The 15,288-nt window shown below is 50.0% G+C and overlaps 2 protein-coding genes across 2 annotated transcripts in view; both read right to left on the bottom strand.

The window, feature by feature from the left end:
- The window catches only part of LOC140203673 (uncharacterized), a 76,190-nt gene extending 75,220 nt beyond the window's left edge, over positions 1 to 970 (bottom strand). The window contains exon 1 of the mRNA XM_072269721.1: positions 882 to 970. Within this exon, the coding sequence (XP_072125822.1) occupies positions 882 to 970 (89 nt within the window). The remainder of the gene's footprint in view (positions 1 to 881) is intronic.
- Positions 971 to 1,929: 959 nt separating this feature from the next.
- On the bottom strand, positions 1,930 to 15,160 carry LOC140203994 (GMP reductase 2-like). The gene is made up of 5 exons (XM_072270212.1): positions 14,854 to 15,160; positions 13,140 to 13,259; positions 7,539 to 7,622; positions 6,236 to 6,409; positions 1,930 to 2,100 (listed from the first exon to the last, which is right to left on the bottom strand). The coding sequence occupies exons 1-5, from the start codon at positions 14,938 to 14,940 to the stop codon at positions 1,945 to 1,947; spliced, it is 621 nt and encodes a 206-aa protein (XP_072126313.1). The 5' UTR covers positions 14,941 to 15,160; the 3' UTR covers positions 1,930 to 1,944.
- Between the last annotated feature and the right edge of the window lie 128 nt (positions 15,161 to 15,288).

Here is a 15,288-nt window from a genome sequence, read left to right as displayed (position 1 = left end):
CCGAGACCTCTTCCTACAGATGCTGCCTGGCCTACTGTGTTCACCAGCAACTTTGATGTGTGTTGCTTGAATTTCCAGCATCTGCAGAATTCCTGTTGTTTGTGAGTTTATGTTTCTTTTTGTGCTGGGGGGGGGGGCGATTGCTGTCTTTCTTTCAACTACTTATATGGATTTCTGTATTTTATGACTACCTCGACAAGAGAAATCTGAGTTGTATTCAGCATGCATTGAAAGTAAAATGAACCTTTGACCACCTTGTTAACGAGAGGTCAGAGGAGAATGACTAGATTGGTTCAAGCTGACAAGAAGGTGACAGTAACTCAAATAATGTGTTGCAGCAGAGGTGTGCAGAACAGCATCTCTGAACAGATAACACATTGAACCTTGAAGAGGGTGGGCAATAGCAGCAGAAGACCACAAACATATCGAAATACACTGAGTAGCCTCTGAGTGTAAGAAATCTAGGGTAAGAAGTGGCCAATTCTAATAACAGTGTTCTCCTTCTAAGAAGATTGAGGCGTGATCTTAACTGCGTTTTACACTTAACTTGTTATGATTTAATGTTAGATGTTTGGATAAGATGTGCTGAGTTGCTGTGTATTACACAGGAAGATGAACAGCAGTAGGCCAACTCAGTTTTCCCCTGATGATGGCTGAGCTTTGCTGGCCCCATCTCCTCTTCTGTGCGAGTTCCCCGAAACCCACAATTCATCATCTTTCAAATACAGGTCCTTTCCAGCTTACAACATCCATATCCCCAACAGTTTCTAAGTTAGAAACGGGACCTCCGGCCGAGTTCCCACGCAGCAGGAGGCGTTTGCAGGCCTGCAGCTGCTGACAAACACATCCCGCCAGTCTTCCAAATACTCATTTATACATACAGGATGTACGTCAGTTGTGCATTTGTCAACCAGGGAGAACCTGTATTTACCAGCACCTTCGTGATATCCAGCAATCCGGCCTCCAGCATTCTCAGAGGCAGAGAATCCCTGGGATTCACCTCACTCTGAGGGAGAGGTGTCTATACACCTCAGCTTAAATGACCTCTTGCTTCTCTCTCCTAGAAGTGAAAATATCACAATGCCTCCCTGTCAAGCCCTTTCAGATCTTATATATTTGAATTAGGTTACCCCTCATTCTTTTGAACTCCAAGGAACCCAATTGTCTCATCTCTCTTGATGAGACTAATAGGGGTTGTTTAAGTTAGCCCCACCTATTGGTGGTGTAGGTAGTGTACAATATAAAGCATTTCTTGCAACTCTCTATTTTTCTTCTCTGTATTAACAATAAAGTGAGTCTCGGAGGAACTACCGAGTCTGGGTCCATTTGTTCAAGCAAAACCAAATAGTTGCAGCGTCCACCCATCACGGTTATCCTTTATTTCCTGTGGAGCATCAAGAAAGCTCACCTCTGTCCCAGGATACTGATGGACTTTTACCGCTGTACCATTGAGAGCACACTCACCAACTGCATCTCAGTGTGGTATGGCAATTGTCCCATATCGGACTGCAAAGCACCCCAGCGTGTGGTGAAAACTGCCCAGCGGATTATGGGCACCCAATTGCCCACCATTGAGAACATCTAACATAAACGCCGCCTGGGCAGGGTAAAAAGCATTATCAAGGATGCATCTCACTCTAACCATGGACTTTTTACTCTCCTCCCATCCGGTGGGTGCTACAGGAGCCTCGGCTCCTGCACCAGCAGGCACAGGAAGAGCTTCTTCCCTGAGGCTGTGACCCTGCTGAACCTCACATCACAGTGCTAAGCAGTATTGCATCCATATTGTACTGTCTCAGTACTTTTATATTTGTGTGCTGTAGCACTTACTTTTTATTCACAGTTATTTTGTAAACAACACTATTCTTTACATTCCTGGTCAGATGCTAACTGCATTTCATTGGCTTTGTATCTGTACTCGGCACAATGACAATAAAGTTGAATCTAATCTAATCTAATTATTTTGCCCAATCCTGACAGTCCCAAATCCCAGTAGATTCCTTCTTTCCTGTAAATACCTGGTCCGATGCCAACTTTGATGATGTCAGCTCCAGCCAAGATGAGTTCCTCCACCATCTCACCAGTCACCACATTTCCTGCCTGGGAAGATAAAATGTACAGGACAGGTTAGTGATCAAAGGGCTGAAGCTGGGAGAGGATTAATGGGATTACTTCTGCAGTGCTCACTAGTTAACTACAACAAAACTCATTGAGCCATAGCCAATAAGCTCCTTGAGCTGCTGCTTTGAAACTCCAGAGACCGTGATTCATCCCAGCTCTGGTGCTGTCCATGGGCAGTTTACTTCCAGTCACTGCACAGGTTTCTCCTGGGTGTTCTGGTTTCCACCCAGTCAACTTTAAACTCCCTTTACCCACACCCTGAAGCAAATATTTATTTATTCATTTATAGACCCCTCCCATTGCCCAGCAACCCTCATTTTCATTCTAACCAACATCACAGGACAATTTACAAAAACCAATTAACCTACCAACCACCGATACATCTTTGGACTGTGGGAAGAAACCAGAGCACCCGGAGGAAACCACCGCAATCATGGGGAGAACGTACAAACTATTTACAGGTAGCAGTGAGACAGTAAGAGTCATGGTAATACGGCATAAAAACAGGCCTCTCGGCCCAGCTCATCCATGGTACTATCCTATTGTCAGAGTGCATAATTATGGAGACATGAATTGTGTGGGACATTGAGGAACCACATAGCACAGGAACAGGCCCTTCAGGCTGTGATGTCTGCATTGAACGTGATATCAAATTAAACTAAACCTCTTTTAGAATCAAAATCAGGTTTAATATCACACCATAGGTCATGAAATTTGTTAAGTTTGCGATAGCAGTACAAAATAGAAAACAGACTGCCAATTACACTAAGTATATACAGTATATGTATATTACATCATTAAATTAAATAAATAGTTCAAAAAAATAGAAATATGAAAAGTAGTGAGGTAGTGTACATGGGTTCAATGTTCACTTAGAAATCGGATGGCAGAGGGAAAGAAGCCATTCCTGAATCACTGAGTGTGTACCTTCAGGCTCCTGTACCTCCTTCCCGATGGTAACAATGAGAAGAGGGCATGTGTTGGGTGATGAGGGGTCCTTAATGATGGATGCAGCCTTCCTGAGGGACTGGTCCTTGAAGATGTCCTGGATACTACTGAGGCTCGTTCCCATGATGGAGATGACTCTCTGCAGCTTACTTTGATCCCGTGCAGTAGCTCCCCAACCCCACCCCCCCATCAGACGGTGATGCGGCCCGTTAGAATGCTCTCCAGGGTATATCTGTAGAAACTTAAGAGTGATTTTGGTGAAATTCCAACTCCTTTCAAACTCCTGATGGAATATAGCTACATTCCTTGCTTATTCACGTGTTGACCTTCACCCCCTCCCCTGGCTGACCATTCCAGGCACCCACCACTCTCTGTGGCAAAAGAACAACTTGAAGCTTTCACCTTCTCACCTTAAACACATATCCTGTAGTACTTGACATATCCTCTAGTGCTGATTCTCTATACCTCTCAATTCAATAAACCCACCAGGTCCCAGCTCAGCCTCCGACACTCCAGGGAAAGCAGCTCTACAGGTCCATTCGAAGGAACTGGGACCCCAGAGCCCAATCCACCTTCCGTGGTCTTGAGGTCTTGTCACTTCCGCTGCGGTTGGAGCCATTCCTGTGGCCCTGCAACACCGGCTTCAATGACAGCTACACGGACCCAAACCCGATGGTGCTGGCCTACGGCCGCACAGACGGTCAGTGAGAAGAAGCAGTCGTTCGCAAAGGTCCATCAGGAGTAGTCCTTATGTAAGTGACACCGGATCCGCATTACAGGACATACAGTCACAGTTTTCCAGCACAGAAACGGGCCCTTCTGCCCAACCCATCCATGTTGACCACGCTGATTACCTGAAATAGTCCCATTGCCCGTATCCCTCCAAACCATTCCTATCCATGGTACTTGTCAAAATGTCCTTTACCGTCAGAACGCTCGCTGCCACTCTTACTTCCTCTGGCAGATAATTCCGTATATCTACCGACCTCTGTGTGGAAAAACTTGCCCCTCAGGTCTCCTTTACATCTTTCCCCTCTCAGCCCCAATTAGATTTAGGTTTAGATTGTCACTATTCACCTCATCTACACCCTCATGATTTTATACACCTCTGTAGGTCTGCCCTCAGTGCCCTTCGCTCCAGTAAACCCAGTCCCAGTTTATCCAGTCTCTCCGTATAACTCACCCCTCAATGGTCTCTCATTAGACGTGACTGGTCTTCAGCTCCATTTCCTCACCTTGGTTTCATTTTGCCTTTGCCTAACTAAAGAACCCATTCGGCGACCACACTTCACAATGGGTGGATTAGACTGAGATAACCGACACTCACCGGGGTGTTGGGTTTAGAAATGAGACTGGAGGGGCTGGGTTCAGGCAGAGGGAGGACGTGATAGAGAAAGCAAAATTACAGGGGGAAGGACAGGGTAGAAAGCAGTAAGCAGAGATGCCTGTAATCAGAAGAAGCAGGTCTGAGAAGTGGAGGCAGTGACACAACATTCATGAAGGAGTTTTTGCTGGTGTTGTGGATTGTGAGAAGCATTCTCTTAAGCAAAGACGTACCGGTTGGTCATTGTAAATTGTCCCGTGATTAGGCTGGGATTGAATTAGGAGCTGGGCTTGAGGGACCGTGAGGGCCTAATCCACACTGTATCTCAATCAATAAATAAAATAAAGCTATGGAAAGGTATTGAACAACTAGTTAAGTGGGACATTTCAATGCTGAAGGGAAGCATTGTCTTTTAGAAGGTAAAACATCTTGAAGAGATGGCAGGATCCCAGGGAACAATGAAGAAGAGGGATTTTGGTGTAGATATCCAAGGTAAATAGGGTGGTGAAGGCTGCTGGTGGGGTGCTTATTGTGTTCAGATTTGATCACCCAGTTATACAAAGCATGTGATTAAACTGTCAGGAGGGTAAAAAAGGATTTACAAAGCTGTTGCCAGGATTTGAGGGGATGAGTTATAAAGATGTTAGAGTGTAGGAGGCTGAGGGGTGACCCCATGCAGGGGTTCCCAACCGTTTTGATGCCATGGATCCCTACCACTAACCAATGCGTCCATGGACCCCAGGCTGGGAACCCCGTAGGGATATAAAATTACATGTGACATAGATAGGGTGAGTCCGGCACATCACCAAAACCCCCCCACATGGACACTGTCTACACCTTGTTGCCGTAGAAAAGCAGCGAGCATCATCAAAGGCCCCACTCACCCTGTTTATTCTCTCTTCCCCACCCCCCCCATGAGGCAGAAGACACAAAAGTGCGAAAGCATGTACCACCAGGCTAAAGGACAGCTTCTATTCTGCTGTTAGTGAATGGTCTGCAGAGATTCAGCGTGACATTTGAAAACTTTGAGAACCTTCTATAGATGTGTAGTGGAGAATGTATTGACTGGTTGCATCATGGGAACATCAAAGACTTTGAATGGAAAATCCTAGAAGTCAGCCCATAATCACAGGTAAAACCCTCCCAACCTTTGAATACATCTATGTGAAACACTGTTGTAGGAAAGCAGCGTCCATCGTCAGACATCCCCACCACCCAGGCCTCGCTCTTTTCTCACTGCTGGAAGTTCAAGAGCCACCAGATTCATGAGCAGTTACTACCCTTCGACCATCAGGCTCTTGAACAAAAGAAGATAACTACAGTCATCTACTGAGATGTTCCCACAACCAATGATCCCATATTAAAGACTCTTGTTATTTCATGTTCTCGTTATTTATTGCTATTTATTTGCATTTACGTTGTTAGTTATCTTTCACACTCTACCTGATCTTTCATCGATCCTGTTACAGTTACTATTCTATAGATTTGCTGATTATACCCACAGGAAAAAGAATCTCAGGGTTGCATGTGGTGACTCTGATGATAAAATTTATCTTGAATGGTGGTTCCCTCATACGATAAGATGGACTCTAGAGCTCTGAATGGACCTTGTCATGGCCTTGCACCTTATTGTCTGCCTGCATTACACTTTCTCTGTGACTGTAACACTGCACTCTGCATTCCCTTTTCGCTTTCCCCTTGCTCTGCTTCGATGCATTGATGTGGTGAAATGAATGGTACACAGAACAAAGCTTATCATTGTACCTCGGTACACGTGACAATAGTAAACCATTTACCGATTTTTCTGCTCTCCGCGGCCGGAGCCCAGAGTCTGGCCCTTACCATGATGGTGTGATTCGGGAACTTCTTCCTCACATCTTTCACAAACTCCACAAAGTGCTCTGAGTATCCATTGGCCACGTCCAGGCAGATATAGTGGACCCCGGGCAGCAACTCCAGCACTGACGTCAGCCTCTCAAAATCGTTGGGCCCAGTGCCGGAACTGGTCGCCACATTCTGTGGGGGAAAGAGGGAGGGTCTACTCACAGCCCAAATTCCAGTGCCTGCCCACCCCACCCCCCAACTAACTTTCTCCCTCTCACCTTAAACCTACAGTGTCTAGTATTTAACATCTCCACCCGGTGTTTCCACTACAGTGACAGGACTGGTGAAAGGTGCAGAGGAGATTCACCAGGGTATTGTGCAACACAGACAAAATGCTGAGAGAACTCAGCAGGCCAGGCATCATCTAATGAGATGAATAAACTGGAGACGTTTTGGGCCGAGACCCTTCTTCAGGACTGGGACAAAAGATGAGAAGTCAGAGTAAGAAGGTGGGGAGAGGGGGGGAAGATGTACAAGGTGGTAGGTGATAGGAGGAACCAGAAGGGGAGGGGTGAAGTAAAGAGCTGGGAAGTTGATTGGTGAAAGAGATACAGGGTTGGAGGAGGGGGAATCTGATAGGAGAGGGTAGAAGATCATGGAAGAAAGGGAAGGGGGAGGAGCACCTTGAGGGAGGTGACGGACAGGTACAGATATAGGAGAAAGAAGGAAACAGGAATGGGGAATGGTGAAGGTGGGGGGCAATTCACCAGGATACGGCCTGGGATGGATCATTTTGGTTATGAGAGAAGAACTAGAGCGGGTGGAATGGTTCTTCTTAGAACTGAGGAGGATGGGAGTTGGAGGAGGAATCTTGATGAGACACAGATACGGGCTGGATAACAAGAAACTTGTCCCCAATATAGAGATGTCTAAAACTAGATAACTGAAAGGCACAGAAAAGGAATGGGTACTTTGGCCACCACATTTGTGCTGACTATGAAACCAATCCAAACTATTGACTAATCCCATCCACCTGCAGGTGGTTTGTATTTCTCTGTCCACGGCCCATTCATGTCTAACTGAACGCCTCTTCAATACTGCTAACGTATCGGCAGTGTAGTCCAGGTACCTATCACACTCTGTATAAAACAGTAAGAGACAGGGGAGAGGAAAGGGCTGTCTAAGTGCCAACTTTTTTCATCTCTTTAGGTTTCTCCTCCCTTCACTTTATGCTCCCCCACCCCCATACACACATACTTCCCAACAGGGACTCCGAGCCCCAGTCTGCCCGTCCTGTCTCTGCCACTCGCTCCCCGGTTACCTGCAGACAGTCAGGGTTACTGACTGCAAACTCCTTCCACTCCTCCAGGGTGTAATGCTTGTGGATGGCAGTGAACAGCGAGAACTGGGAGAGGAAACAGGCAGTAACAAGTCAGAACCAGCCAGCTTTCAGCTTGGAGAGAGCTTCCACAACTCAGAAACAAACAGGAACACAAAAATACAACTGTGGTAGCCGGATAGAGGCCGTCCCAGACACGTTCCACGTACAAATGAATCCTGTTATGTTATTAAATTCAAGCCTCCGATGTTTAGTTCCAATAAACAGCAGAATTAGCCTCCTCTCTCTCGATCTCTCCACTTTCAGTGATTGTTTTTTCTTATTCGTATTGTGTTCTTTTGATACCTTTCAGTACAATATCGTGGAGGTATGGTTACCATAACGTGTGCTCCTTTTTTGTGTATTTTCCGACTTACGGACACGATCAATTCATGGATGTCTGTAAAAGTGAAATACCTGGGAGTGACCTGCACACAATGTGGTTACAACAGCAGCTCAGAGGCCAGGAATCCTGTGGTGAGTAACTCCCCAAAGCTTTTCCGCTATCTAAACGGCACAAGTCAGGAGACTGATTGGTGCTCCCTGCTTTACCGAGGGGAGTCGGGGGTCTGACTGGTGCTCCCTGCTTTACCGAGGGGAGTCGGGGGTCTGACTGGTGCTCCCTGCTTTACCGAGGGGTGTCGGGGGTCTGACTGGTGCTCCCTGGTTTACCGAGGGGAGTCGGGGGTCTGACTGGTGCTCCCTGCTTTACCGAGGGGAGTTGGGGGTCTGAGTGGTGCTCCCTGCTTTACCGAGGGGAGTTGGGGGTCTGACCGGTGCTCCCTGCTTTACCGAGGGGAGTTGGGGGTCTGAGTGGTGCTCCCTGCTTTACCGAGGGGAGTCGGGGGTCTGACTGGTGCTCCCTGCTTTACCGAGGGGTGTCGGGGGTCTGACCGGTGCTCCCTGCTTTACCGAGGGGAGTCGGGGGTCTGACTGGTGCTCCCTGCTTTACCGAGGGGAGTCGGGGGTCTGACTGGTGCTCCCTGCTTTACCGAGGGGTGTCGGGGGTCTGACTGGTGCTCCCTGCTTTACCGAGGGGAGTCGGGGGTCTGACTGGTGCTCCCTGCTTTACCGAGGGGAGTCGGGGGTCTGACTGGTGCTCCCTGCTTTACCGAGGGGAGTCGGGGGTCTGAGTGGTGCTCCCTGCTTTACCGAGGGGAGTCGGGGGTCTGACTGGTGCTCCCTGCTTTACCGAGGGGAGTCGGGGGTCTGACTGGTGCTCCCTGCTTTACCGAGGGGAGTCGGGGGTCTGACTGGTGCTCCCTGCTTTACCGAGGGGAGTCGGGGGTCTGACTGGTGCTCCCTGCTTTACCGAGGGGTGTCGGGGGTCTGACTGGTGCTCCCTGCTTTACCGAGGGGAGTCGGGGGTCTGACTGGTGCTCCCTGCTTTACCGAGGGGTGTCGGGGGTCTGACTGGTGCTCCCTGCTTTACCGAGGGGTGTCGGGGGTCTGACTGGTGCTCCCTGCTTTACCGAGGGGAGTCGGGGGTCTGACTGGTGCTCCCTGGGTTACCGAGGGGAGTCGGGGGTCTGACTGGTGCTCCCTGCTTTACCGAGGGGTGTCGGGGGTCTGACTGGTGCTCCCTGCTTTACCGAGGGGAGTCGGGGGTCTGAGTGGTGCTCCCTGCTTTACCGAGGGGAGTCGGGGGTCTGACTGGTGCTCCCTGCTTTACCGAGGGGAGTCGGGGGTCTGAGTGGTGCTCCCTGGGTTACCGAGGGGAGTCGGGGGTCTGACTGGTGCTCCCTGCTTTACCGAGGGGAGTCGGGGGTCTGACCGGTGCTCCCTGGGTTACCGAGGGGAGTCGGGGGTCTGACTGGTGCTCCCTGGTTTACCGAGGGGAGTCGGGGGTCTGACCGGTGCTGCCCGGGTTACCGCGGGGCGTCGGGGGTCTGACCGGTGCTGCCCGGGTTACCGAGGGGAGTCGGGGGTCTGACCGGTGCTGCCCGGGTTACCGCGGGGCGTCGGGGGTCTGACTGGTGCTGCCCGGGTTACCGAGGGGAGTCGGGGGTCTGACCGGTGCTGCCCGGGTTACCGAGGGGAGTCGGGGGTCTGACCGGTGCTGCCCGGGTTACCGAGGGGAGTCGGGGGTCTGACCAGTGCTGCCCGGGTTACCGCGGGGCGTCAGGGGTCTGACCGGTGCTGCCCGGGTTACCGAGGGGAGTCGGGGGTCTGACCAGTGCTGCCCGGGTTACCGCGGGGCGTCAGGGGTCTGACCGGTGCTGCCCGGGTTACCGAGGGGAGTAACAAAATACAATTAAGTTGGTCAGTAAATCTATTAAAAATCTTTGTATTTTTGTCAGTTGAATAAAAGTTCACATGAATTAACATATCACAGATTTTTGTTTTTATTGCATTTTGGAAAATATCCCAACTTTTCTGGAAATGGGGTTTGTATTTTGGACTTTGAGCTTTTAGAATTTGGAACAGATTATACAACCTCCATATTCATCTCCTAACAGGCAGGCACAAAACAAGAACTGCAAAAGAACCAATTGAAATGAAGACACACAAACACCCCATGTGCATAGAGAAAAATAAACACACTGTGCCATCAATGAAAGTAAGCAATTAGCATTTAGAATGAACATGAGTCCTCAGACATGAAGCCTTGAGCAGGCCCACAGCCTCAGAGCAGCAAAGAGTGGAGTAACGTTATGGAGCAGCGAGCAGAACCATCCCAACCCTTGCCTCCAGTCCCGACACGCAGCCCTTCCAATCCATCTGGCCCAGTGTTTAAACCGTCCAAAGACTGGGTTGTTCTTTGCAGCAGGACCCAGGCTATGTCGCATCGAAGCTCTCTGGACCTGGACCCCACCAGCATGTTTCCAGCCGTACCCAACCTTGCTGAATCCACTTGGACAAGTGCAGCTTCAACCACAGGACACAGGATTGGCAGCCTGCCCACAACCATCGACCCACTCCACCACCGATGCACAGGAATTGAGGTCTGCAGTCTTACCAAGGGAGGGCACAGGCGAGGAATGTGCAGTCACAGTGAACATCGCTCATGGCAAAAGCTGGAGGAGGAGCCCCTTCTCCTGTCTCCAGCCCTCCCCTGCCACCTGGACACCCTCTCCCCAACTCCTCAGTCTTTTCACTTCCACCTGCTAATACAACATTGGCCTCTTTGGCTTCTCAGCTCTCACCCACTCCAACCTGACTGCCTCCACCTTTGTCATCAAATCTGTAGACAAAGGAGGGGTAAGAGCCCACTTTCATCTCCAGCAACAGCAGGCCCACTGTTTCTGCCCACTCTTGCCTCAGCCAACTCGTTTCTTTATACTATCCTGTCTCCCCTTGTCCAGTCTCTTCCTGGACACCTCTCATGCTCTCTGCTGATTCCAATATCCCAACTGGCTCATGGAGATTCTATTTAACCCCAGCACCCCTGCCGGAGTATAGGTCGCCGCAGCAGCTGGCCAGAGTCCTCTGTCCTGAGCCGGGTCTTTCAAGTTATCCTCAGATGTAACCGATGTTTAGAGATCTTCCTCCCCCAGGGTTAAGGACTCCGGAGGTTCTGTAATTCTGTGTTTTTACGGGATGAGGTTGTTAGCCCCATGCCCCACCCTCCTCGTTTTGCAGCCGGGCCTGGCACCGTCCATGGTAGAGTTCATCTAGGCCGGATACACCTTCATCGCACATAAGACAATAGACAATAGGTGCAGGAGTAGGCCATTCAGCCCTTTGAGCCAGCACCGCCATTCACTGTGATCATGGCTGATCATCCACAATCAGTATCCAGTTCCTGCCTTATCCCCATATCCCTTGACTCTGCTATCTTTAAGACCGGCCTTTGTGACCTCCATGATTTGTTTAAAAACAGTTTCTTGCTTAGTTGTTCCAGATCCAGCATCTGCAAGTCCTTTGTGTCTTCAGGGAACAGAAGCAATTTGATAAGAATCAAAGGAGGAGGAGCCTCCCCACCTGCTGAACACCCGGGAGCAGAGCAGAGGGTGGGCCAGACCTGGATGAAAGATTGTGCCGTATAACCAGTTCAGCCCACCAAACTAATCCCATCTCCCTGCTCTGGACCACGTCCCTCCATTCCCTGTCCGTTCATAACTGCTTGCTGCTCTCTGAGGGTTACTCGTCTCGGTACTGAACCGAGGCTGTGGCCTGCACCTAACAGGCTCCTGGATCGGCTGTGATGGTTTTATGGCTTCAGTTCTGAATGTTGTTCGCTTTTTCTGTACATCACGCGTTTGATGGTCTTTTATTTCCTGGGTTTTATTGGGTTTCAGCTCAGGGCTAGCAACCCTGACTGGTAAAACAGAACTGTTAGGGAAACAGCAATGAGGAACCCTTCTACATCCAAGTTTGACGGTATTCCTGAATCTGCACCCGGGACTCGTAGAGCCATCAGTGAAAACTGAGAAGAAGCTGCTGACACGATGAAGGAAGCCGTCAACACTGCCAAAATGGTCAGTAAGTTTGTTTTGTGGCTGTCTGTAAGGAGGCAAATCTCAAAGTTGCATCGAGTATATACGCTGTAATAGTAAATGTACTTTGAACTTTTAAATGCCACTCTCATACATGCTTCCACTGCCACCCTGGCACCCGTTTCAGGCACCCACTGCTCTCTGCCCAAAAAAACTGGTATTGTAAATCTTGCTTAGACATTGCTTCTCTCACTTTAAACCTACACTCCCAAGCATTGGACACTTCTCCCTCGGGGGAAAAGACTCAGACTTCCTTGTTTTTGCTGTTGTTACTTGTACACTGGCCAGCTGTTGTTCTGCTGAAGACTGGGGGCATCCTATGTTGGCACTGGTGGGCTGCCCGCCACACATTGTGTTGGCTGTTAACATAAAGCATTTCACTGTTCGTTTCCAACTGCGGTGTGATTAATAAATTAACTTATTTAATTTATGTACATCACAAGCCTAAGAGCCAAGCTATGTTGACAACATCATAAGACCATAAGACAGAGAAGCAGAATTAGGCCATTCAGCCCATCGAATCTGTTCACCATTCCATCATGGCTGATCCCAGATCCAACTTAACCCCATACAACTGCCTTCTCACCATATTCTTTGATGTCCTGACCGATCAGGAAGCTCTCAACTTTCGCCTTAAATATACCCATGGACCTGGACTCCACCGCAGTCTGTGGCAGAGTATTCCACAGATTCACTGCTCGCTGGCTAAACAAAAATCCTCCTTACCTCTGTTCTAAAGGGTCACCCCTCAATTTTGAGGCTGTGTCCCCTAGTTCTGGACACCCCCACCATAGGAAACATCCTCTGCACATCCACCCTATCCAGTCCTTCCAACATTCGGTAGGTTTCAATGAGATCCCCACGCATTCTTCTAAATTCCAGGGAGTTCAGGCCCAAAGCTGCCAAACGCCCCTCATATGCTAACCTCTTCATTCCCAGAATCATCCTTGTGAACCCCCTTTGGACTCTCCCCATTGACAACACATCCTTTCTGAGATAAGGGGCCCAAAACTGTTGGCAATACTCCAAGTATCAGCAGATTATGGATTTTCTGTTAGTTTAAAGCAGGAATCACTGTAAGTCCCATTCACCCCACGTACTGTACCTTGGCCAGGGCTTTCGCCATCTCGAATGTTCCCACCGTGTCCATGTTGGCCGCTATGATGGGGATGCCGCTGTACGACTGCTTGGAGTTACGGAACACGAAGCTCCTCTTCAGGTCCACCTGCAAGAGGGGAGGCTTAGGTTCATGACAAGAGAACGGAACAAGACTTGGCCGGCTGAACACTGTCAACTCTTGTTCTATGAATGAAATGGTCCGCGACAGGACGGAGCTGAGGGGTCTCTACAGGAGTTTACCCTGGGGGGGGGGGGGGTGGTGGTGTTGTAGAATCCGAATCCGGAATAAAGGGTGACATAGAAACATAGAAAATAGGTGCAGGAGTAGGCCATTCGGCCCTACAAGCCTGCACCACCATTCAGTATGATCATGGCTGATCATCCAACTCAGAACCCTGTACCAGCCTTCTCTCCATACCCCCTGATCCCTTTAGCCACAAGGGCCATATTACAAAGGAGACTTGGAGGAATTTGATCTGCAGGTGGGTGGGCAATCTTGGGAATTGTCTTCTGCACAGAGCTGCGGAGGCTGAGTCATCAGATCTATTCAAGGGCAGGACAGACGAGGGAGGCAAGGGTGATGGGGGTGATATGCAAATCTTCCTAGGTGAAGAATTTTCTCATTAAAATCCTTCTTGGGATGATTATTAATCCTACGCCTGCATCTGGTTTAGGGCGAGGCACTATGTAAATCCCTGAAAGTAACAACACCAATGGTGTTACAAGCATTTGGCACATCGGCTTTTATTGGATAAAGTACCGGGTGCAGCGGCTGGACCCCAGGTTATAGTTATTCCTCTGCAGTTCCGGTTACCATGCTGCAGGAAGGATGAGGTTAAATTGCAGAGGCTGTGAAAAGGTTTTTCAAGGTCGTTGCTTGGAGAGCAGGGTTTTGAGTTACAGAGTGATCCGATCCAAGGTGTAGAAGACTACGGGATCAGGTGCTGGTCAAAGAGCTTGGTACGGAATGGGGACTGGATGCAGGCCGGTTTATGTGAGCCTTAGGAGGGCTTCCTGATATTCCTGTGCAAACAGATCTGGACAAAGTCTTTGCCAAGCAAAGAAGGTTCACCCACCCCAACCCAGCCTGATTCATCTCATCTCATCCACACCGCTGCCCCCAGCAAAAGCCTGTGGACAGTGTGGAATGCCAGGCAACCCCAGACTTTCCCTTCGTGCCACCGCAGAACCTTCCAGAAACCAGGGAAAATGCAGCAGTGTGTCCAAGACTACAGCGACCCGCCTGCTGTAGGGATGATGGTGGTGGTGAGGAGATGGGGGTAAATAAAGAGCCTCCCCTCCTGCACCGGTATGAACAGCCCCTGCGATGCTTTTGACCAACCCCCTCCACTGTAGAATGTTTTACAATCACTGGGAAAATGTCCCGGGGGGGGGGAGAGAGCGTAATTGTAATCCGGGCACAAGCCAGAATTATCTGTCCGGGCACAGGCATCAGCCATTCCCACCTCCCCCAGCTCCATTTAGCCAAGGATTGCTGTGGTGGGAGCATTCCATCCTGGAACAAAGCTCGGTTTGTTTATGGGGGAGCTTAGGCGGATTTGCAGTCCCCATTCCACCGTCCCATGACGAGGGTCCCTGGAAGCTGGGGAGACGGGTACAGGCAGGTCTGGGAGGCGAGGTTTTCCTTTACAAGCTGGATGCCAAGGTGCCCGCCACCCAGCGAGCCCTGGGAGATGTACCTCGCTCCGGCTCTTCAGCGTGCTCCGCTTGGGCCGGAGCAGGACGTCCTTGAAGTCCAGCTTAATGTCGTTGTCTATTCGGGGCATTTTCCTTTGGGGGCAGGGGGTTCTTTACGGGGTACTTAGCCTTTCTTGGGGGGGGGTCGCAAAATGGCTTCCGCCTCCTTCTCGCCACGTGATCGACCGACTTTGGCGCCTTCGGGCCCCGGTCATGTGATCCTCCAGCCCTCACGCGGTGGTCTCGTCTCGCGCCGCCCGTCTCCGCCGCAACTCCGGTGGCAGGAACGCAGAGCGTGAGCGCGCCTGACGTTGCGTCCACAACCCACCAATCGCGGCTCTCCCTTCCCCGCGCCCTGCACGCCGGGAAATGTAGTCTATCCTTCCTCACGCCTCCGTTGCGAACACCAAGCCTGTGGAAAATTGTGTATCAAATTT

Source organism: Mobula birostris, chromosome 10 (assembly GCF_030028105.1).
Source record: "Mobula birostris isolate sMobBir1 chromosome 10, sMobBir1.hap1, whole genome shotgun sequence".
In the NCBI taxonomy this organism is placed as follows: Eukaryota; Metazoa; Chordata; class Chondrichthyes; order Myliobatiformes; family Myliobatidae; genus Mobula; species Mobula birostris.
Note: the sequence above shows the minus strand (reverse complement) of the source record. Positions and strands in the feature narration are given on the sequence as shown.

Bases quoted from the DNA above. Each gene is read 5' to 3' on its own strand.
- LOC140203994 (XM_072270212.1), bottom strand. From the start codon at position 14,940: ATGCCCCGAATAGACAACGACATTAAGCTGGACTTCAAGGACGTCCTG. The intron at 13,260-14,853 runs GTACATCTCCCA...CCCCTCTTGCAG, and splicing joins CGCTGAAGAGCCGGAGCGAG to GTGGACCTGAAGAGGAGCTT. The intron at 2,101-6,235 runs GTAAGGGCCAGA...TTATCTTCCCAG, and splicing joins TCCCGAATCACACCATCATG to GCAGGAAATGTGGTGACTGG.